The sequence below is a fragment of the Phaenicophaeus curvirostris genome, chromosome 12 (genome assembly GCF_032191515.1).
Source record: "Phaenicophaeus curvirostris isolate KB17595 chromosome 12, BPBGC_Pcur_1.0, whole genome shotgun sequence".
In the NCBI taxonomy this organism is placed as follows: domain Eukaryota; kingdom Metazoa; phylum Chordata; class Aves; order Cuculiformes; family Cuculidae; genus Phaenicophaeus; species Phaenicophaeus curvirostris.
Window position 1 is genome coordinate 13781204 of NC_091403.1, and position 24200 is coordinate 13805403.

The 24200-nt window shown below is 45.3% G+C and overlaps 2 protein-coding genes across 2 annotated transcripts in view; both read left to right on the forward strand.

Annotated features, from left to right (window-relative positions):
• Window positions 1-17047, forward strand: part of ALDH1A3 (aldehyde dehydrogenase 1 family member A3) — a 37712-nt gene extending 20665 nt beyond the window's left edge. Inside the window, exons 9-13 of the mRNA XM_069867145.1 lie at window positions 966-1150; window positions 6434-6598; window positions 11480-11637; window positions 12811-12885; window positions 14312-17047. Coding sequence (XP_069723246.1) covers window positions 966-1150; window positions 6434-6598; window positions 11480-11637; window positions 12811-12885; window positions 14312-14384 — 656 coding nt within the window. The 3' untranslated portion in view covers window positions 14385-17047. The remainder of the gene's footprint in view (window positions 1-965; window positions 1151-6433; window positions 6599-11479; window positions 11638-12810; window positions 12886-14311) is intronic.
• Window positions 17048-20118: 3071 nt separating this feature from the next.
• Window positions 20119-24200, forward strand: part of LRRK1 (leucine rich repeat kinase 1) — an 84181-nt gene continuing 80099 nt past the window's right edge. The window contains exons 1-2 of the mRNA XM_069867134.1: window positions 20119-20202; window positions 23910-24123. Coding sequence (XP_069723235.1) covers window positions 24057-24123 — 67 coding nt within the window. The 5' untranslated portion in view covers window positions 20119-20202; window positions 23910-24056. The remainder of the gene's footprint in view (window positions 20203-23909; window positions 24124-24200) is intronic.

The window sequence follows — 24200 nt, forward strand, 5'->3', positions numbered from 1 at the left end:
TTGTGTGCTTCTGCTGTCCTTTGGCAGCTGGCAGGACTGGTGTTTGCCACTACATCTACCCCAAAGGCTGGAGGAACTCCCTGTCCAAGAGCAGGATGCCATTCTGCTTCACTGGAGCCCTTGCCCAGTGCAGGGACCATTCCAATAGCAAGTGAGGATATCATTATACTGTTGCCTTCCCAGCAGCAGTTGCAGATAAATCTTGCCTTTGTGATTCTGATGTTATGGTGCCTTCTTTTTGGTGGGCAGTACTGCAGAGCCTGAGCTGAGCAGTGGGGAAAGCAGTTTTCTGAAGTGCAGCGCCCCTGCAGGACTTACTCTGACAGGAGAGTTTTGTAAGATCTGATCTAATCCAGCCTTCACCTCTACCCTGAGGGTCTGCAGGACTCATGTTGCATGTTCCATTGTGGCTTTGTTGCATTTGTGAGTGGCACTAGGAGATCTTTGTAACCTGTGACCACCAAAGTGGTTGGAAAATACTATTTGGACTGGGGAAACTACCCTCCCCTCTCCTGCATAGCACAGCAGAGATCGTATTTGTGCCATCTGCTAACAGTGAGCATTGTAAGGCCTTGGTCTGAGCTGGCTGTATGATAGAAAGGCACATTGTTTTTTTTAACTGAAACTAGTCTTCAGGTACCAGTGCACAGTATCTAGGAATCCACATCTGAACTCCCACAGCAAGAAAAACTTGTTACTGCCCTCAGTTAGTCTTTGTGGAAGGAAAGTATCAGGGCCTATAGCAAACTAGAGCTTAAGACAAGAGGCAAGAAATGGGGTGGAAATAATAAGAAATCAGGTTTGGAGGCAGTATGAGGCCTTGTAGGTGTCTTCAATGGGTGTGGACCATTGTCAGCATTTTTTAAAGAGTCTTTCAAAAGAGAAAGGAAAAAACACGTCTGGAAACACTCGAAGGCTGAAACTGGGCATGTGGTAATGCTTTTCCCTCCTGGGCCATTTTGCAGTGGACTTGGCAGTGGAATGTGCCCATCAAGGCGTGTTCTTCAACCAAGGGCAGTGCTGCACGGCTGCCTCCCGAGTGTTTGTGGAGGAGCAAATATATCCAGAGTTTGTCAAGCGCAGCGTGGAGTATGCCAAGAAGCGACTCGTTGGAGACCCCTTTGATGCCAGAACTGAACAAGGGCCCCAGGTAACTGTGTGCCTGAGAACAGTTGTTTGATTTTTGGTTGTGGTTTTGTTTAATTTTCCTTGTGTAAATATTATCCTTGTGAATGTGGTCCCAGCAGAAGTGCCATGGGGTGAGTAATGCATCATGGCTTTATTTTTTTTCTCTATTTTAAATACCAATTAATCACAACTGTTGAAATGTTATGTTGTAATTTTTTAAAGCATAAATGTATTTAATTCATTTCTTATCCAGTTTTATGGAACGGACTGTCTCTCTGGTACAGTAATACAAAGCATATTGCAGCGAGCAATAGCACTGCACAGAAGAGTGCAGCTGCGGAAACGGCTGTTAAGCTACTTGGCTGTGTTGGTGATGACAAGTAGTTAGAACTCAGGGGCTCCTGAGTCCCCACTTTCCCTTTCTTTTTCTGTCCCTTTTCTGATTATTTGGAGAGGTTTCAGCTGAATTAGGAGAAAAAACCGTGCCAAGCTGCTGTCACGACCAGTTTTGTCAGTGCTTCCGGAGCCTTCCTCTTATTTTTAAATTTCAAAGCAATCTAAGTTGTAGTTGAGAGCTCTGGAGGAAGACAATCCTTGCAACAGATCTTGTAACAGGGCCACTGTTTCCTACCAAAAGTAAAAGGGGAAATCCCAGAAATCTGTGGCCTGTCTCCTGTTCTTAGTACTGCACTGAGTTTTTCTACTATGCCTCAGAGAAGGGATGTCTGTGGGGACATCTGCTTCCCCTTATCTGGATCTAGGCCCATTTATGCATCATTCATGCATGGTAAAACCTCATTGCATGTCTTCATGCATGGGGAATAAAATGATGTTCATGCTGGGGCTACATCTATCCCTGTAACTCGCCTAGAAAGAGATTTCAAACTGCTCAGCAGTTTTAGGAAAATAATCCCATGCTGGAACTTGCTTCAGCAGAGATAAGCTGGCCCTCAAACTGCTTCAGAATTTACACTTAGCTTCTGTTAAATGATCTGTTTTTCAGGTTGGTTTGTTTTAATAGAAAACCATCCTAAACCTTATCCGGCAATAACAGTAAATGAGCTGCATTTATAGTTAGTCTTGTCAGGATCACGTTCACCTGGCTGCTCTGACAGAGACCGTTGATATCATGAGAAGAGCCTCTGAAATCACAGGGAGTTGTCATGAGGTTTTAAAGGGTGAAACACTGCAGTGAGCAGAACATGTAGAACTGGCTGCTTCTTTCAGTTCATCCATGCTCCCAGCTCTTGCCACACTGTCAGAGCACTTCCCAGTGAGCGTTATGGCAGAGCACTGTGTCACTGCTGTGGCTTAAGGGAGACTTTGTGCATACAGAGCTATAATCAAGGGTAAAAGTAAGTAGGAGTAGTAGTGTCTGGTCAGATTTTAAATATGGCGTATCTGTCCTCTTTCCCTGTCCTGGCTTACCTGTTACACTTGCAGGAGAGATTGCATACCTGCACACACACCTGAACTTCTCTGCATGCAACTGTCAAACCCAGGATGGGAAGGTGTTGAGAGAGTAGGAGGAAGCTGTTAATCCCAAAGCTTTCATGTGGCTGCCAGTGCAAAGGAACATCCAGTTCCTCTGCAGCTATCATTGCTTGTTCTCTGGAACCTATGCTGTTAAAATGCAACACACAGGACTTCAACCAAATTAGAGAAATGATGCAGTGTCACAAGAGCTCCAAATACCTCCAAAAGTAGCAAAGATTCACACCTGCCCACTAGTTACTGTTCAGATGTGAAGCTTCCAGATAAAGTTTTTCTTCTGTTCCTGAAGTAGCCAGCTCTGCTGTGAGGGTTTATTTTATCTTGAACTCATGGGTAACAGAAGAATCTCTGAGAAAAATAATCTTTCGTTCTCTTCTTCATCTCTCTCAGTCAGGCCTCAATTGCTCAGATCCAGGTCATTGCTTTCTTTCTCCTTCTGTGTGTGTCAGGGTGAACATACAGAACAGTGTTGCAAAAAATGGCCACGTGCTGCTGTGTAGACCCTGTTCTGGGATGATCACTAGCTTAAATGCCAACAAGTGGGAAAGAGTTGGAGCCAGCCTGTAGGCTGACAGTTGTTGTAGCCCGTGATCTTTAAAGTCCCACATCAGCTCACTTGGAGCCTGACAACAGGACCTGCAACTTAAAGAGAGTTCAGAAAGTGTGAAATAGGAGAGCCTCTGCAGTCCAAACTTTGAGCCACTGCTCCATGAAACTGAGCTGCACCGTGGCTGAGCATAGTACTCTAAAGTAGCTGCTGGGACAACCTGGAGCAGGGCACAACGAGGGGACATACAGCAGTCTTCCACAAGAACTTAAAATTGATGTAAGCTAGTACTAGAAAAGTGCTTCTATCTGCAGTTGCTTGTTCCTGTATTGCACTGCACTTATGAACTGGATTTGGGGATCTGGCTTTTTCAGGTTGAATCCAGTGGTTTTGGAAGTGAGAAAGAAAGGTTTTACTCAGGTTGGTTCCCTGATGTGGGTTACTGTGTACTTGCATGGATGCTTACGGTCTGGGTGTGGGGAAAAGATTGTCAGCTGCAGTACTGAGTTATGCTGATATAAACTGCACTACTCTCATCAAAATGAGGTCAAATTTAAGCAGTATTAAATTTAAACAGGAACAAAGCATGCTTCTGATGACACTTCTCCAAAACTCACATGTGTCTGACTATTGTCTGGCTGGAATTCAAAGGAACACCACAAGAAACCCGAGGGGTGATCAGTACCGTCTGAGTAAGGTGCCAACCTCAAATGCAGACCATGGGCATTTCTTCAACTTTAGATTCCTGTGAGCTGTATCACAGGAAGTAATAAAGTAAATCTGCATGGATGGCAAACTGGCTAACCAGTGCATTATACAACTGTGAACAGCAGACTGCATTAGGTAGAGACTAAGAACCTGGTGGGCTAGAAAAGGGATTAGATTATAACAAGACCAGACTAGTCTTGTCTCTATGAACCACAAATACTGGGATCTGATAACTATAAGGCCTGATCTGCAGAAAGAAAATAAGCACTAATGCTGCCCTGTGGCTCTTGCTAGACAGAAGTTATTAAGCCCCAAACCTATTCTTTCATTTTTAAGATGGTGAAGATTTTCCTTAGAGTGTAGACTTTTGTGTACTTTAAGATTAAAGCATGGAAGTAAAACATGTAAGTAGGAAGAGTTTTTGTCCAACTCTGTGTTGGACGCAGTTGTGGGGCTGTTACATAGGATTACAAATGGTAGGTTTGGAAGAAGGAAAAATGCTCCTTGCAGTGTTGACTTGGAGCAAGAAGTGAAGATCTGGGGGTTCTCAGACTTTTAGCATTGTGGTGATCCTTAGAAGCCTTCCTTTCTTTTGAATTAGATGGACAAATAGTAGAATTTGCCCTGCCAGGTCATGTGTTTTTAATAGAAGTCAATGCTTGAACCATAAATAATAGTAGAGTAGGGGACAGAATTTAAACAAGCCTTGCAAGCTCTAGTTACAATGACAAACAGTTCCACCCTTGCGTGTCATTTTTACAAATGTTTTCTTTCCCCAGTGTCTTTTCATCTAACTATAGTTTGCATTGCAACAAGTTACAGCTGTATAAATATCCTTGTTTTGTTTTCTGTGATGTGAAGTGGATGAACTAGATTAGTCTGGATCACAGACGTGCCAGGATGGAAAGCACTTGCAGATATTTTCAAATTATTTGCATTTGGCAACTAAGCAACCAGACAAATAGACAATGTGTGACACCTGCCAAACTTAGTATTTGACACTGTATCCTACATGAGAGTGCATGTTTCCTCATGCAGTAACATGTGTCAAGTGTTTTCTTTGGTAGCATCCTACTGATGCTACTCAATGAAAGAGCATGAGTCCTTAGTACAAGCTGTCCACGGTGCATGTGATACACACATCTGTGTGGCAGGATTTGTGCTGTTCTCTGTTTTCACTGTGTACCAGAAGCACTCCAAGGACACCTTCTTGAAGCTTTGATATTTGTCTGAAAGCATGAAAACTTGGATTGCTTGTGGCCAGGATCAACTAGGGACAGAGTATAGTCTGTAATCTGGAGGAGTCAAGCATGCAACACTCCATGTAAACAGACGCAACTGGCAACTGGCCTTACTGAAATAAAAACAGATGCTTAAGGAAGGGTACAGAACCAGTACAAGCATCTGGAGATACCTGGCATTCAGAATAACCTTCCAGGCTGCCAGGGCACCTTGAACCAGGGAGTGGAGTCTTCTATTTAACTTGATGAATTTGTCGAGGTTTTTGTTAGTTTTACTTTTTTAAAACGTCCCTGTAAGTCTTTTACCATCTGTTGCATGCTGTGTTGTGGTGCTTTGTTGCTTAATTATGAATCAAGCAAATAGCCACATCTATTTGTTTGAAATCTGGTAGTACCTGCGGTACATGGCTGTATGTGGAGCACAAAAGAAGTACTGTCACTGATCAGAAGTGCTGTGGGCTTCTGCAGCTCCTTGCAGCACTGTGCCTGTCAACTATGTGATTTCTTCTCCGAGTCCTAGTGCAGGGCTGCACAGCTGTGTGACTGCAAGGTCCTGTGTCTGGACAGGCCTTTCCCCACCTCTGCTGAAACCCCCAGTTTAAAGGCTACTAATGCAACAGTACTTGCTGTTTGAGATTGCTGCATATTTAGTTGTGAGTGGAGAGGAGTTAGACAAGGCTGATACTTAAAAGAGAGGATATGGCTCCCAGCCCAGAGAACCAAAAAATGCTGGGATGGTACTAGTCTCTAAGATCTGTGAAAAGTAATTCTGATTTTAAAAGTATGGCTTCAGTGTAGTTGTTGTTCCAAAGTCACCCCACTAATGGGCTTACTTTGAGGCTGTTCATGCACAGATATAAGAGATAGAGGCAGAGCCCTCTAGGTTCTTCCAGCTGTTTCCTGATAGCTGAGGGTGAAGCTGCATGTGACAGCAAAGTCAGCTTAATAGTTTATGTACTCTGATTCTCCTTCCCTTGCTGATTCTCTTGCTGGTCAGATCCCTTGCCAAGCTGATTGAGGTTGCCAGCAAAACCCATCTGAAGCTTTTCTCATGGTGCTCCTGTGCTAAATCAGTGCAGAAAAATCAAAGTGTCACATGTAACTTCACCTCTGTTTTGTGTGGCTCAGGGCTATACCCACATCCTGTCTTTCAGCCTGCTTATTGCCTGACTGCTATATCATAGAATGAGATACGAACTTACCTAGTCTGACAGTGCCCTTCAAAGATGCCCTCAGGCTGCACAGCATAAGTCTGTTCTCTGGAACAGTGATAATAAATGTGCTGCTGTCTTTCTTTTTCTTTTGTATCTGACAGATTGACCAAAACCAGTTTGATAAAATCCTGGAGCTGATAGAAAGTGGCAAGAAAGAAGGGGCTAAGCTGGAGTGTGGGGGTCTTGCCATTGAAGACAGAGGCCTGTTTATAAAACCCACTGTGTTTTCAGAGGTTACTGACAACATGCGAATCGCCAAAGAAGAGGTACAGTACAAGTCACCTGACCCTTTATACATGCTTACTACTGTAAATGGGAAAGAAGTGTGGTTGTGGTTTGAAGTGAAACCTGAGAGGAGAAAGGAAATTTCACTTACTTCACTTACTTCACTTATTTCAGTGTTGTAACTACTGCCTAATATGATGCCTCTCGTTCTGGTGGGAGACTTCAATCTGCCTGATATCTGCTGGGTGTACAACACAGCAGAAAGGAAGCAGTCTAGGAGGTTCCTGGAGTGCGTGGGAGACAACTTCCTCGCACAGCTGGTGAATGAACCAACAAGGGAGGGTGCCCTCCTAGACCTGCTGTTGGTGAACAGAGAAGGCCTTGTAGGGGATGTGGCGGTAGGTGGACGCCTAGGACTAAGCGACCATGAGATGATAAAATTTTCTGTTCTAGGTGAAGTGAAGAGGGTGGTTAGCAAGACGGTAGCATTAAATTTCCAGAGGGCAGACTTTGATCTCTTCAGCAGGCTGGTTGGTGAAGTCTCATGGGAGACAGTACTCAAGGGCAAGGGAGCTCAGGAGGGCTGGGAGCTCTTCAAAAGGGTGGTCCTAGCAGCTCAGGAGAAAGCCATCCCCGTGGTCCGGAAAAAAAGCCGGCAGGGGAGAAAGCCAGCTTGGTTGAATAGAGAGATCTTGAGGGATATCAAGAAGAAGAGAAATGTTTATGGCCTCTGGAAGAAGGGACAGGCCTCTTGGGTGGACTACAGGAGGGAAGTGAGATTGTGTAGAGAAAAAATCAGAAGGACTAAGGCTCAGCTAGAAATTGGATTGGCCAAGTCAGTGAAAGATAACAAAAAATCTTTCTACAAATATATAAATAATAAAAGGCGGACTAGGGAGACCATACAGTCCCTATTGGACACAGAAGGAACAACAGTGACAGGGGATGAGGAAAAGGCTGAGGTACTTAATGCCTTCTTTGCCTCAGTCTTTAGTCGTAAGGAGGGTTGTTCCGTCTGTGTACTAACCCAGGAGCTAGAGGAGCATAATGAGGCTCCCGTGATCCAAGAGGAGGTGGTCAGAGGCTTGCTAGCCCGACTGGACAGCCACAAGTCTATGGGGCCGGACGGGATTCACCCTAGGGTACTGAAGGAGCTGGCGGATGTGCTGGCCAAACCCCTTTCCATCATCTTCCAACAGTCCTGGAAGACTGGGGAAGTCCCACTGGACTGGAGGCTGGCTGATGTTGTGCCCATCTACAAAAAGGGCCGCAGGGAGGACCCAGGAAACTACAGGCCTGTCAGTCTGACCTCAGTGCCAGGGAAAGTCATGGAGCAGGTGATCTTGAGTGCTATCATGAAGCACATGCAAGAGAACCGGGTGATCAGGCCCAGTCAACGTGGGTTCACAAAAGGCAGGTCTTGCCAGACTAACCTGATCGCCTTCTATGACAAAGTGACTCGGCTGCTGGATGAGGGAAAGGCTGTGGATGTGGTCTTCCTGGACTTCAGCAAAGCCTTTGACACAGTTTCTCACAGCGTTCTGCTTGAGAAACTGTCAGCCTCTGGCCTGGACAGGTGCACACTCTCCTGGGTGGAAAACTGGTTGGATGGCTGGGCCCAGAGAGTGGTGGGAAATGGTGTGAAATCCAGCTGGAGGCCAGTGACAAGTGGGGTTCCCCAGGGCTCAGTGCTGGGTGCAGTCCTGTTCAATGTCTTCATCAATGATCTGGATGAAGGCATCGAGTGCACCCTTAGCAAGTTTGCGGACGACACTAAGCTGGGTGGAAGTGTCGATCTGCTAGAGGGTAGGGAGGCTCTGCAAAGGGATCTGAACAGGCTGGACCGCTGGGCGGAGTCCAATGGCATGAGGTTTAACAAGGCCAAATGCCGGGTCCTGCACTTGGGGCACAACAACCCTATGCAGTGCTACAGACTAAGAGAAGTCTGTCTAGAAAGCTGCCTGGAGGAGAGGGACCTGGGGGTGTTGGTTGACAACCGACTGAATATGAGCCAGCAGTGTGCCCAGGTGGCCAAGAAGGCCAATGGCATCTTGGCTTGTATCAGAAACGGCGTGACCAGCAGGTCCAGGGAGGTTATCCTCCCTCTGTACTCCGCACTGGTGAGACCGCTCCTCGAATCCTGTGTTCAGTTCTGGGCCCCTCACCATAAGAAGGATGTTGAGGCTCTGGAACGAGTCCAGAGAAGAGCAACAAAGCTGGTGAAAGGGCTGGAGAACAGGCCTTATGAGGAGCGGCTGAGAGAGCTGGGGTTGTTTAGCCTGGAGAAGAGGAGGCTGAGGGGAGACCTCATTGCTCTCTACAACTACCTGAAAGGAGGTTGTAGAGAGGAGGGTGCTGGCCTCTTCTCCCAAGTGACAGGGGACAGGACAAGAGGGAATGGCCTCAAGCTCCGCCAGGGGAGGTTTAGGCTAGACGTTAGGAAAAAGTTCTTTACAGAAAGGGTCATTGGGCACTGGAACAGGCTGCCCAGGGAGGTGGTTGAGTCACCTTCCCTGGAGGTGTTTAAGGTTATTAACCTGGTTATTCTGTGATTCTGTGATTCTGTAATGCTGAAATCCATTCCACTAATGAGTTATCTGCAAGGTGAATTTCAATTTGGAGTGTATGTGCATGGCAGGTGTGGCGGGGGGGGGGGCGCTGTGAGAGAAGGAGGAGGGCAGAACAGGCAAAAAACCTGTCAAAATGTTTTAGCAGCAATTTCTGTGCAATTCATCGGTGTCTGTTTGCCTGGCCTTTCAAAGCCTTGCTGCTTTCTCCCATTTTGTTTGGTTTTCCAAAAGGGAAGTAGCCCTGTGAGTGTACTCATTGAACAATAATAAACCCAGATGAAAACATAATAATAATGCAACCTTAAAGCTTTTGGGTCTTATTTCAGGGGAACCTGATATAGTGCAAAATACAAGCACATGCTGTCATAGCCCAGCCTGGACAGTCCAGGTGTCTCTGGGGTAAGACTCTGGGTCTCCCCATAAAATTTGTGGGTTCAGTACCCACCAGGCTAAGTGAAGGCAAAACAATGTCAAAAGATTGGTCCAAAAAGGACTTTATTTGTACTGGTGTTCTTAGGAATAAGATTGGCATTGGCTTGCTAAATCTGTGTTAAGGGAAAAGAAAGAAAGTGAGGAAAGGGAGAGAGAGAAAGAAAAGTGCAAGGACACCACCTGGGCTCCTGTTCTTCTCTCTCCCAGGACTCCTTACCCAGATACAGCTGCTATTAATGCTGCTTCTGAATAAGAAGCAGTGGTGATGGAGAAGTTTCTACCTGAATCCTCGACTTTAAATATAAATAACTATAAAAATAACTGAAAGTGTGGCAGGCTGGAGCAATTCTATGTATTCTTTGCCCTGAAGATTGAAGGTTTTCTGAAGATGGAGTTAAGCTTTCCTACAGAGAGGGATGGTTGTGGGTGCTTTTACACATCTCCTATTGAGAGGACTTGAAATTGCTCACTTGTGGTACATGGTGATGCACAGTGGCAGAGGACAGTAGAATGTATGCTCTTGCTCCACTGCCCTGTGAAAAAGGATTTGCTTTATCGCAGAGAGATGGGACAAGAACTCTGAGACCTAGAGCTGGTGAGGAGGGAAGGAGTGGCACTGCTATACTGTCACTGAAGAACTTCTGTCATGTAGCTTTAGCACTTGAAATAATCCCAGATTTTGTTCTCATGGTGAAATCGCCTGGAGCTGGTCTTTTTTTTTTCCTATACAAAAACAGAGTTGAAGTGCAGATCTAAAACTCTGGCTTTCATTATTCATATGCAGAAAAATTGAACAAGCTGCATGTGATTAGGTGCTGTGATATTCCTTTGAAATATAAGTTAATATACTTTTCATCATGTTCTGTAATGGAAAATAAGTAGTTGCCAAAGTCCAACTGGCACTTGTATTTTATAGTTTAGTCTAGTGCTTTTTATGGGTTTGCTTACTGTTCACTCTTGGCAAAATGTTTAGATGTCTCAGATCTGCCATAGAATCTCTAAGGAACCTGGGAAAGATATCAGTCAGTCTTTCGTGAGTTACATTCCAAAAATAGAGTGAATAAGCTGAAAAATCCCATGACAGGCACTTTTTAATGAACAGACTCCAAATCCCAAGTCATGATTCACAAAGCATATCCAGTTTCATTAATTTGCAGTTTTGTTGCAAATACATGTTCATCCTTTGCCTGGGTTCAAGGCTGCCGTTAAGTACCTAGATATTCCAAACCCAAGAAAGTTAGAAACACTTGGATGAAGCTAAAGGCCAGGCAAACTGCACAGCCTGGCCCTCAAGGTGGCACAAGTGAGACCAGGTCTCAGCTTCGGGGTGGGGGGTTTCTTGTGCTGCAAGACCATGCAGGCCAGGAAAGTGCCTCACCTCTGGTTCTGGATTTGATGAGAGACTCCAGAAGGCATTGTGTGTGCCAGCTGCCTTTGTACTGGCAACCTGGGAAGCCAAGTTTCTGGTCAAACACTTGCATGGTACATGCACTGCATACAAATAAACTGCATTCAATGGCAAAATTGGAGTAAAAACCAAGGAAGAAAACTTGCAATGCTTGAAATTTATTAATTACTTCTTGAGTACACTCAACTTCTGAGGCCAAAAGGAGAGTAATAAATGCAGTAAGGATGAATCATTGGAAACTTGTCCAAATATAACTCTGCTTATTTTGATTGTTATAAATGATTCATTAGTTGCTGGAGCTTAGCCTGTATTAACGGCTACTGCACGTCACCATGCTTCCTTTGAAGTCACTGTAATTATTATTTTTTATGAGACACTATCAGTGACTTCTAGAAGGCTAGGATATAGCATTTTACATATTGATTCCAAACAAAGCATCTGAATCCGATTACTTGAAAAATACCATCATTAGCAAAGTCTTTCCTGTACTAATGTTAAATTGATACGTGCAGATTTTTGGGCCAGTTCAGCCAATTATGAAGTTCAAGAGTATAGAAGAGGTCATAAGAAGAGCGAACAGTACCGAGTACGGACTTACAGCTGCTGTGTTCACAAAGAATCTGGACAGAGCACTAACGTTAGCTTCTGCATTGCAATCAGGAACTGTCTGGTAAGCAGCGTGGGCTGGGATTTTGTTTCACAGGAAAGGGAAAAGACATATGATTTGGAATTGCATGTAAGTGCTGGAGGTAAGATGTATTAGTAGTCTGTTTAATTCTTGATATTCTGCTCAGAAGCAACATCTGTTCATCAAAATAAGGTGGTAAGGACCAGACAGTCTGGAGCAAAATTGACTGTTTGTTCAGTTGTTGTAGTTCTTTATCTGCAAAACTATGAAACTGTTGGAGTTGTAGTAAGTTCCCCCAGACATGAAGACTTTCAAAGCTCTGTATGTTGAAAACCACAATTCTTAGCAATCCTTAGGTAGCACCAGATGGCGTTGTAGCTGCACAAATCAGTATGGACAGTAGATGGCACCACACCACTGTCATAAAGATCAATAGCTGGGTTTGTTTACAAAATTTCTTATATTAGAATAATTTTAAAGATAGAATCCTGATTTTTTCCACACTAAAGATAAGAATTTAATCTAGTGTCTTAATTTGATGCATAAAGAACTAATTTCAAGAGTTGGTGCCAGAAGAATCTGCCTCTGAGTAATACTTCAGGAAAATGGGGTGTTAGGCTTTGGAGGACATGTGCACTGTAGATATATGAAGGAGCAGCCCTTCAGCACCCAGCCATACCTGTCTCAACTCAGCCACTTGATCATACTGAGATGCTGAGAAAGTATCTACATTAGCATTTCCTACCTAGTGTCTATAGAAATAGGGCTAGCACTTTTGATTTACTGTGACACAATTGTCTAATGCAATCCAACTTTTTCTCTATATCTTGAAGTGCGTGGTGGGGCCTGCTTGTGAGCATTTAGATGGCTTTCTGAGTAAACATGTTCATTTCAGAATGTGATTAATAAAACCAAGGAATAGGTTTGACTGTTTATTTTAGGCACGGCTCTGAACGCTGCATAAGTTCCAGCCCAAGCATGAATGTATTAGCCATCAGAGACTATGAAGGGAGATGTGGCTCTAAGTACTACTCAAATGTTTTCTGTTTCTGTAGCAGAATAAGATTTTATTGCTAAAATCTGGTTTCTCAAGTGAGTGAACTGTTTAAAAAGAAAACTGACAGATTTCAGCCTTTTTTGTACTGGTGGTGTTGTTATCATCTTGCTTCTCGTTGGTATTGAATTGTCTTTTTACAATTGATGTTTTTATTGCAGGATCAACTGTTACAATGCGCTCTATGCACAGGCGCCTTTTGGTGGCTTTAAAATGTCAGGCAATGGTAGAGAACTGTAAGTTTTGCTCAATATTGTGTTTATATGTGCATGGTGAATGTAGTAACAATTGTGACCGTGAAAATACTGTTGTATTTGCTTTTAAACTACCAGGCTCCAGTATGCTGCACAGGGCGGTGCTAAGCCAGTACAGCGTGGATGTAAAGCATAGATGAGAGAACTTGAGCAGTGCCTTCAGGAGTACTTTCATCTGCTTTATAAGCTCTTAACTCCAGTTCAGTCAGTTCTACTTGTAAGCATTTTGCCTGACTGGTTAGGCTTTTAGATCAAGGGAGAAGTATGGCTCCTTGGTTGGGGACACTGGTATCCACCCTAAACCTCCTCCATCTTTATAGGCCGGTATCTGGGCCTCGCTTGACTGCTGTATCATTGTTCCTAGTTGGACCTCTTACTGCCTCTGACTTTCTAATGTTGGAGCTAGAACAAAAAAGACCAACCTCCAAGATCATTCCACCTCCCACCTTCCAAGCTTGCTACTAACTTGCAGAAAGACCCTCTGTCCATTTTCCCCAGCCTGACCTGTTGTAGCATGTCTACCAAGGCTTCCAGCTCTCATTAGTTACTAACCCATCAATTTTTAAACCAAAGCAAACCCATCAATTTTTAAAGCCCTGTAAGTTAGAAGTAGAGCTGAGGAATTAACTTAAATCTTTATTACACCATTCAGAAGACTCTTCAGAGGAATCTAGTGCATGTTTTCTTTCATAAGCCAGATCTATTTCCAGGAACCATTTCCAGTAGCTGTTCTGGTGTATCTGCTGCTCTGATACATTCAGATGCCTCACTTGCTAAGCACAGCAAATGAATGAATACTCAAATAGGGCACATATATTGAGACTTTATCATTTACTTTGCCTGACTGCCTGGCTATTTAAAGGATGTCAGGGGTTTATCCCTTGTGCAAGGCATGGGAATAGAGACAGTTTCCACCAACCAAAACAATGCAGTGGTGGAGTTTGTCATCAGTATGCATTTCTGGAGCAATCGTGCCCTCTTGATTATATGGTATCTTCTAGATAGAAGCTTACCTTCAGTAAAAAAGTAACTTTAATTACTTCCTAAGCACAGATAATTATGTTTATATGGATGTTGCTTCTATGGGTTCTCACAATAGTACTCAGTTTTCACTAGGCAGAGTCTCACAAGGTGTCATCTCATGGGTTACTGTGGCCAGAAGTATTCCATGTTTCTTTTAGAATGGGATGTGTTTGTGTGTACTTATGTGCATGTATTTTGCAATTATTAGAAGCGGTAGGCCAAACTGGTAGCTGGTGTAAGTTAGTTCACATCTGGTTTTAATGGCCTGATGTCATTTATAGCAACTGTCAATCAGTAGCTAACATAGAACTCTCTTATCTCAGGAAAGTACACATTAACATGTTACAATTGTTTGTCCCTTTCTCTTATCTTTCTTCTTTTCCAGTGGTGAATATGCTTTGGCAGAGTATACCGAAGTGAAGACAGTCACCATTAAACTCTCTCAGAAGAGTCCGTGAAAACAGGCCTAAAATGCTGACACTCTGAATGTGACACATAGGGGACGTGTTCAGAGCAAGGGGGAGGGAAGGGATAGGAAGGAAAATGGAAACATCTAACTTTATTCCTCTAGAAACACTGAATCTACTGGACTCCATTTTGTCAACTGGCTCTTCAAAAACTGATGTAAATGACCCTACTGGCAGCACATGTAAATGACCCTACAGCAACACTTACACTGTGCAAGTCCTTGCCTATATATCTATCTGCTGCCTGTGACTAAAATGCTGGTTAGTCATAGTGTTGGCAGGACATCTGCTTTCCAACTGTACTGCTGAAGGACATGGACATCAGTGGCATGTTAGAGAGACTTCTGGTCTGGACTGTTAAACACCTTCGGAGGCATGTGGGTTTCACGTGGCATAAATGGACTTGAGTGGTAGGGCTAAGGCAACTCAACTGAAGTTGGTGGAATTTGGGTGAAGACTGCAGCTGGAGTTTGGGATAGAAGTGCAAGTTTTCATAGAAGCATACGTAAAGAAATTCTCTTTGAAAGAGCTATCTTGGTCTCTCTAAAGATACATGCAATCTCCATGTTGGTGATATTCTAGCCCTGAATTAGATTTATGGGAGTTTCCCAGAGGACTCCTTTGGGGCCAGTATTTCACCCAACAGAACAAGACTTTAAAGTGTTCTTTGACCTGATGTTTTGGGGTGTGCACATTACAAGTGCTGCAAATGCAGGTTACTGACTTGCTAACCCTTCTGGCCCAAATGAGTCATAATTGTATCTCAGACCTTCACTGTAGCACTTTTCACAAGAGGATTTTGCACTGTATTTACCGTCATGACACAGAGTTGAATGCTAAGCATATAGCATGGTAGATACCCCTCAGAAAGCATCCCACGCCAGTCCTTCTGTTCTGGGGGAGGGAGCAGAACAGCTGCAAGAAGCTGTCCTGCTCTCTCTTTCTCTGTAACTTTCAGGCTGTGTGAACATCTCATTTTTCAAGCCGAGCTATTATGAGAGTAACTCAAAACCTCTTCTTACTGCTTCTTTATCCCATATGAATGTAGCTTAAAACAGATTTCTGGAAGTACAGTATGAAAAGGCAGGTGCTCCACAGCGCACAGCACACATCGAGTGCTAAAGATGTGGGTGTACAAACCAGTTATGGAAAAGCGATGGCTGGACGTAAGTGCATCAGCAGCTTTGCAGTAATTGTCCTCGTGAGTGCTGTCATCTTGTGGTAAGCAAAGAGTAGCTGATTCTTCACTGAGGAATTAACTGCCTTGAACTGGCTCTTGCTTACAGTTGTATAAGCAATACACGAACAGCATCTATGGAGTGGCTGTCACACCAAGTTCATGCCTTAGTATTTCCTGCAGTAACTTCTTTGCATGCCCGGACATTACTGAGATTAATGACAAGCCACGTGCTGTCTTTGGTTCCTGGGTTCACTACTTTCCCTCCTCCTCCTCCCAATCGTGTACTGGAGAACCACTGGCAGTCATACAGGAAGCTCCATGTCTGCAGGAGCTGTAAGTATGCAGGAGCTGTAAGTACGCAGGAATTGATGGTGTCAGCTTGTTAGGAAGTTTAGCTGATCTTGCTGGGATTGTCCTCTGAGAACAAACTGATAGAAGTCCCTTACGGCCTATCAGCAGATCTCCTTGGAGCACCGGTAAAGACTGCTGCCTGGAGCTTTCCAGATATGAGGTCTTGAAGCAGAAATGCAGGTCTAAGATCTATTCTGTGATGCAAGCATAGATTTAACCAGTACCTTCCTTTGCTCAGAGATAAACCCAGTCAGTTATGAGTTCTGTTGCGTGACTCTACCTTTTTTGGAAGGGGAAGGAAGGTGGGTGGTGATAAGTAAGGAAAAAGTTTGCATGAGCCTAAACTTCCTTATTAGTGAATGTTGAAAATGCACTTCCAACACTGCTTAACTTCTGAAGTGACATATCTCCAACAGCTGTGTGTAACTAGGTGCCTGTCCTCCTGTGGGTATGGGAGACAGGTAAATCTCCCCATCCAGTGAAGAAAATGTCCTTCCTTCCCCATGAAAGGCCAAATGGGAACATTGTAAATAAGTTTCTATTTTTGTAAAACACTTAGAGTGTGAACATCTTCTCAGACAAACGTTTTACTTTTGCCTGCTTGAGGGTCTTCTAGGGCTGCAGTCAGACAGTAGGAGGTAAGGCAAACAGTAAAAGGCTGGTTATCTTGATGTATCTGTATTAATTTTTTATAAACAGTGGTTGAAACTGAAATCATCTGAAACTCTTAAATTCCTAGTCTTCTGGCTTTATATGTATGATATAGATTTCACTTCTTTATTTTCCTGTATCAAGTTTTTAAAAAGTCAATGTATCTCTTATTGTATAAATCAGGGTTTGACTCTACACACTGAATTTTCTAAGTTATGTAACATTAGACACTAACTTTAAAATAACCCCTTAGAGGGTGTATATTCTTTCATTGCACAGTAAGGCTTTCATATGAAATACTACTTTTTTTAAGAAAAAGAACTATATTTATAAATTAGGATACAGTTATCTAATGTATTTTTATAGCTAAAGGTACATGAAAGCGCTATGTTTAAACCTCATGTATATATTTAGACTATGAGTATCTTTTTGTAATAGATCTTGTTCCTAATAAATGTTATACTTTATGAAATAGTTTCTAAATGCTACATATTGTTAGGGCTGAGAAAGGGAGTTGGGGGAGCAGGAAACTTATATTGACTTTACTCCTTTTAACGCAGGAGTAACTCAAATACTTTTATTTTTACACTGATTAGTGCCTTAAGATAATTCCAGCCCCTCTAATGCATGTGTTAAGGCCCCTTTGCTCAGCAAGCAACTTCCAGTCTACTCAATCCTCCTGTCACTATTTTTCATTTTGCTCTGAATTTGGCCCATTGTGTCAATAAAAGTAAACACTGGAAAGGGTTACAGTTTCACGCTTCTAAAACAAAATGGCCTTGGATTGCTCTAGTTACAGGGGGTTCTTCCTCAAACAGTGTTGTGTCTGTTCCCCCGATTCTGTGACCCAGTTGTGCTCCCCAGGTGGAAATGTGCTCTGGGCTCATAAGAGATAATACATTGTAGTTCCAAGGTACTGTTTCCACATGACAGAACTGCATGCAGAGCGTGTGTTTGTGTGTGTGTATCTGGAGATTCAGTATCTCACAGGGGACTGTGAAGGAATCTGAACTTGTATTCACTTCTGCAATTTGTAAAAAAAAGCATCTTTTAAAAAAGTAAAGTTCTGAAACTGGTCAGTGCTCTACATGTAAATGCTGGAGCCTGTGTCTGATAGCTTAGCCCTTAGGCAGTTGCTTTTATAAGTTGTGCCATTTACAGCAAGTGGAGGGGAAGGAGACCAGAGCTGCAGCAGACAGGGGCCAACACAGCTTCTTCCAGTAGATGGATCCGTTCTCTCATCTGAGGTGAGCCTCAAAATCGAGAATTTGAAGGGACCATAGACAGTGCTGTCAGATGGGGCTTCCTGCCTTGGTCTGTCTGCTGAGACACATCCATCACTAGTGAGACTTTGCTAGATGTGTTTCCCTTCCTGCCTTTTCTTCATCTGCAATGTAGATCGAGAGCAAGAACACACCATTATCATTGTCTTTTTAACTCTCCTCCCATCAAGCAAACACGTGAGAAATACCTGACATGTCCCCACACAGGCCAAGCCAGACTCTGTGAATTTTCCATGTGCTAATAGCATCACTCAAACTTAGACACTTTAGAAGGGGGGAGGCAGAAGAGAGAAAGGAATTAATGTGTGACCTAATCAATAGAGATACAAGCCAAGAAAAGTGGGAAGAAGTTTGGGGGGCGGGGGGGGGAAGAAAAACAAAAATTTAGCTTGAATGTCTGGAGAAGCTCTTGCTAGGGGAAGTCGCTATCAAAATAAAGGAAAAAAGTTATTTTAGTGGGTTTTCAAACAATTGTGCTAAAAAAAGCTGTAAGAAAGGCCTGGGCAAGAGCCAGGCTGCAAGGCACAAAAGACAACAGGCTGGCAGAAGGTAGAAAGGGTGGTAAACAGGGGAAACTACTGTGGCTGCAGCTAAAAGCAGATTAATGGGGACCTGGACACTGGCAAGAGCACCAGAGAAGACCCATGCTCTCTCTGTCTCCCTAATCAGAGCAAAGGAACACCCTAGGCAAATCTCAGCCTGCAGCAGCCGCTCAGTGCATGGATATGGCTTTTTCCATCCTCACACAGTCCTCAGAGACTCATTTCTTGGTATGGGCCTGGAAAAAAAAGAAAATGTGTATGTAATAATCATCATGAATAACAAAACAAAAGGCATGCAGAAATGGTCTTCTCTTAGTAGGTTTAGTGGGTGGGGAAAATAAAGTAGCACCAGGCTTGTTAGGGGTTCCTGATACCTGGATATGAATGGGTTTGTGATGGGAAAAAGGTGCATGCAACACCAGTGTAGCAGTAGGAGCATAGCATGTCTGGCACCTGCAGAAGAATCATAGAATCATTAAGGTCGGAAAAGACCTCTAAGATTATCCAGTCCAACCAACACCACTGTGCCTACTAAATCACATCCTGCAGTGCCATGCCTACCTGCTTTTTGGACGCTTTCAGGGACAGTGACTCCACCACTTCCCTGGGCAGCATCTTCCAATGCTCGACAACCCCTTTGGTGAAGAAAATTTTGCTAATATCCAGTCTAAACTTCCCCTGGCACAACTTGAGGCCATTTCCTCTCCTCCTATCACTTGTTACTTGGGAGAAGAGACCAGCACCCACCTTGCTTCAACCTCCTTTCAGTGAGCTGCACACAGCAACGAGGTCTCCCTTCAGCCTCCTCTTCTTCAGACTAAACAACCCCAGGTCCCTCAGCCATTTCCATAACCCCTGGGCTTCAAACCCTTCTCCAGCTCCATACCCCTTCTCCAGACACGCTCCAACAACTCCTTGTCCATCTTGCAGCGAGGGCTGCGAAACTCAACAAAAGATTCACCGAAGAGAGGGAACAATCTTGCTTTGCTTTCCCAGAGAGGAGCAAACTCATGTGGCCCCAATCCTGGGAATCAGTAACTTCCAAAGAAAGAGATCTCGGCTCTGGTCTGTGATGGGTAAGACCAGGATTCTGTGGAGAGGCGATGGAGGGAGATGGGTGGCAGTGCTCCGTCCCTCGGACAGAGCACTGCCACCCATCTCCCTCCATCACCTCTCCGCAGAGGTTTGCCCATCACAGAGCTCATCGGAGATCTCTTTCTTCGAAAGCTGCCCATTCCCATGATCGTGTTTGCTTCTCTTTGGAGATTGCCTCCTCTCTTCCTTGAATCTTTTGTTCAGTTTTGCGCCTCTCACTCCAGATGGACAATGGGTTGTTGGAGTGTCCTGCTTCATCCTTTAATTCCCACAGCCTGTAGAAAACAAACATCCCAAGAGCTGAAGCCCACACAGGGAGCACCTGGGGAGTGGGTGGGCATGGATGGGGAAGCCCTGTGCCCTCCAACCTTTGAGATCCCCATGCCCAGCCATACCCGTCCCCTCCTAAACCAGATCCCTGAGCAGCTCAGCGTCTTTTAAACCTCTCCAGGGATGGTGACTCCACCGCCTCCCTGGGCAACCTCTGAAAGTGCCCGACAGCCCTTGTGGAGAAGAACGCGCTCCTGATGTCCAACCTCAACCTCCTCTCCCGTCCCATCCCCGCTCTCCCTCCCTGTCCCGCGGGGGGAGGCACCGCTCCTTCCCCTCCTCCGTGCGCAGCGCGGGGCGGAGAACGAGGAGGAGGAGGAGAAGAAGAAGAAGAAGGAGGAGGCGGCAGGAACCGCCGCGGCCCCGGGACGCAGGAGGTACGGAGGCTTCGCTGCCCCGCCGGGAGGGTAGGCGGCTGGGGGGAGGCTGGGGCACCGCGGGGCCTTTCGAGTGGAGAAACTTGGGGGGGAAACAAGCGTTTTGTAAAAGTTGGGAGGGAACTTTGCAGGGCGGCGGCGGGCGGTGCCCTCCCAGCTGGCCCGGCTCGGCTCTCCCAGTTTGGCTCTCCCAGTCCGGCTGTCCCAGTCTGGGTGTCCCGGTTCGGCTGTCTTGGCTTGGCTGTCCCAGTTGAACAGACCTGGCTGTCCCGCTGGGCTCCCCCCAGCCCCACGGCCAAGCTGGCAGACAGGCAGGAACCAAAAAGCAACCGGGAAGGCTTATGGGACACCCAGGAACTGGCTGTGACGCCGTGTTTCTCCTGGGATGTGGGGTGGGGAGAAGGGGCTAGTTTGCTACTCTCTGCCAAAGCCTGTCCAGGGGTGCAGGGGGCTCTTCTCTCAAGTGCTGGGACAAGAGGAAAGGGCCTCAAGTCGCACCAGGGAAGGCTTAGATTGGATAACAGGACAAACTTCTTCACTGAAAGGGTTCTCGGGCACTGGCAGAGGCTGCCTGGGGAAGTGGTTGAGTCCCCATCCCTGGAGGGGGGTTAAAAGCCGAGTAGACAGGGTGCTCAGGGATCTGGTTTAATAGTGGGCAGGTTTGGTCAGACTCAATAACCTCAAAGGTCTTTTCTACGCAAACGATTCTGTGGTTCTTCGGGTGTCCCCTGGCTGGCAGCGGGCAGGCTGCCTTCACCCTGCCGTGTGCAGGGCGGGCAGGGGAGCCCAGCGCCCGTTGCCATCCCAGTGGGGCCAGGGGTCTCTCCAGGTGCGTGGTGACACCCATCCCAGCCCCAGACGGGCTTCTTGGAAGCAGCAGGTGGTTTGGGCAAAGAACTGAACTTTTGACAGGTTTCCTGGGTATTGGGAAAACTGAGGCGTTTCTGAGTGTCTTGCTACATTGAGGCATGATGCTCGGTGTGAGACCAGACCGGCTGGCAGATGGAGAGGAGATGCTCAGGACAGGTCAGGTGTGCTGGGACACTGACAGCTGGCAGCAGCAGGTCACGGTAGATAAACTGGGAATGCGTGAAACAATGCGAATCGCTTGGGTGTGCTCTGCATGATCCTCCTTCTGAATGAGATTCTGCAGAGCCCATAGGATCCCTGCCCCTAAATCAAATTAAAACATGGCGTTCACACATGTCACAATTGAGCATATGTTGCTGAAGGTAAAATCATTGTGCCGGTCTGTTTTATACACAGAGGTCCCAAAATATGGAAGTAGGGCTTACGTGGGTGCTGTGTAGCAGCAATACACATGGTTACAGTGTGTAGTGTCCTACTTGCATTTAACAGAACTGACAATCAAAACCACATTGTTATTTTTCCTCAAAGTTTTTTCTTTTTGGTATATATGAGGAAAGTTTCAGTTTGAGGAATAAACTGAGTAGAAAGCTAAAAACTGGGACCAGGATGGGTTTCAGGCCTCTGTGGTCCATGTTGACACCCATTCAGTGTTTCTTGTGCAGTTGCTGTGGTGTCATACAGCAAGGAAACGCCTCAGAAACCAGCAACTACTGAAAAGAGCTGGTCTGTTGGTGTTCGCATGGGGAAGTATTTATTCTAACTGTAACTGCTCAGTGCATTTGTAGCAAGAGTGCAGGGGAGGCAGCTGCTGGAAGCATCACATCCCCTCAATTTTCAGAGTTAAGAACCTAGGCTGCTTTTGGGAGGCACGAGGGCCTTCCCGACACCTCCGCCTGGGATATCACACCCACAATGTGGCAGAGGTTTGGGGTCCTGGCATAGCAGCCGGGCTTGCCGAAGTGGCTGAGGGAAGCTCAGCCCAGGAGCCAAGCTGTCTCTGGTGGGAATCTGGCGTATTCCATGCGGAATCTGGTCCTCCACCAACATGGCCCAGTTCAGCAGTTCATGGGATGGATCTAGACATATGAACCACCTCCATCTCAGCCTCTTGCAGCAGCTCACGGCCTCCCCTCCTTGCATGGATGAAAGGTGCCAAATCCAGCCTCTTAACTCTGCCCTACTGCTGCTGTGTTGGAGTGTGAGACCTGCAAGGGGCTAGCCTGGGAAATGAGCTAGAGAGGGAGGAATGGATGCTCAACAACTCGGACATTTGCATCCAGCTGGAGCTGCAGCCATCCTGCTGCAAAGAAGATGTTCAGCTGCCCTGGGCTGGTGTGGGTGTGTGAGAGTGCTTGCATGTAGCCTGGTCCTGGTCTCAGTCCATATCATTTTTTGCCTTATGGTACCAAAATTATTTTTCCCACTTCTGAAAAACACCTAAGAACCAAACTGCAATCTGTGGCAGCACCCATCGCCCAGACTGTGAGGTGCAGGGGCATGTGCAGCTTTGGGGGTGTGAGTTTTGGTTCCTTTTGCCAGGCACCACATAATAGGGGCTATCAGGAGCAGAGTTTTGCTGTAAGAGCACCGAAAACTCAAATATTTGCCTAGAAACAACTGATGTAGCATGCAGTAATTTTTAACTGTCAGCTGGTGGTTAAAACCCTACGTAACAAGGGAGGAGCAGAAAGCTTCCTGGAGAGTGGTGATGGATCAGTGTATTTTTGAACTCTCCTTGGCCTTTGATCCCAACTCAAGAGCCACCGGTACTCAAGGAGACTTACAGGTATTCTTGAGCCTTCCTGGCTGAAGTGGGAGGCAGGTTACATGCTTTGCCAGATTAGAGCCTCCAATCAAAACTTTGGCATCACATACCTGAGGAGTAAAACTAAGAAGAGTAAAAGGTGAGGGGCATCATGTTACATCTGTTACATCATGTTACATCGGTTGGACTCGGTGATCCGGTGGGTCTCTTCCAACCTGGTTATTCTGTGATTCTGTGATTCTGTGATCTGAGAGGAGTTCACTGACTGAAACTGAAAACAGAAAATGAAGGAGTGCTGATGCTGTTTGGGCACACGCTGTAAAATCACCTTTAGTTTTAACCTCTTTGGAAGATTCATTAAAAGAGAGAAAATTACAGGTGTGCAGCTTTGAAGAGGTAAGGAGTTGGGAGAGTGAGCTGTGCAGCTTTCTACTGGCTGTTATGCAAGACAGTTCAGAAGAAGCCAAGCTTTAAGAGCTCTAGGGGCCTGATTTACTTCTCTGAACATGTTTGAAGAAGCTTGACACTTCTCATGTGGTAGAGTTCTCTCAAAGGACCAGGGAAAGGAGCTGGTGTGTTTCTCTCAACCTGCTTTAATTTTCTACAGAGGATTGTCTCTGTGACCACATCAGTTATCTTACAGCTTCTCACAGTGGAGTCTCGTAAGAGCCACAGTCTTCTTGGATGGGAAAGGTTTTGAGGTTGCATTTAGGATTTTTCCAGCTGCATTGTGTGGTTTCAGTGCTCTGCCTTTACCTTGGCCTGTGGAGAATCTGAATCTGCAGCTGTGACTGCTGCCACCCCGCCATCTGCCCAAAGACTGAGCTGTTTTGATGGAGAAGAATTGGGAACACTATCTTTTCTGTAGCAGAGACATTATTAGTCTCCTCTGTTAATTCATGTTATGTTTCTTAACAAAGCTATTATGAAAATAATTGTGTTTGTATTTGCATAGGATGGTGAGTGCCTTTCTGCAAAGTAGTATTTAGACAGCTGTGTTACAGTGCAGAGAAGTATCTTGCAATATCTATACTAGAACAATTAATTTGGTTTACTATTTATTTTTAAACAGAGTAAATGATGGTTCTTCGGGATAGTTCTTAGGAGCAGTCGCTCCACTCCTGCGTTTACTTAATGGAGATCGTTCAGCTTTGACAACACTACAAGTTGAAGTGCTGCAGAAAGTCTGTCTGTTAGATCTTCACAACTGTGACCCAGAATGTACTGGTGTGTGGGAACTGAGGACTCCGCTGTTTCCAGAGAGAGCAACATGGATCCACAAAATGGTAACTAGGATGGTTTCTTTCCTGTTGAGATTGGGAGCGAAAGGTTTTAAGAGAATTCAGTAAACAGCTGCCACTGA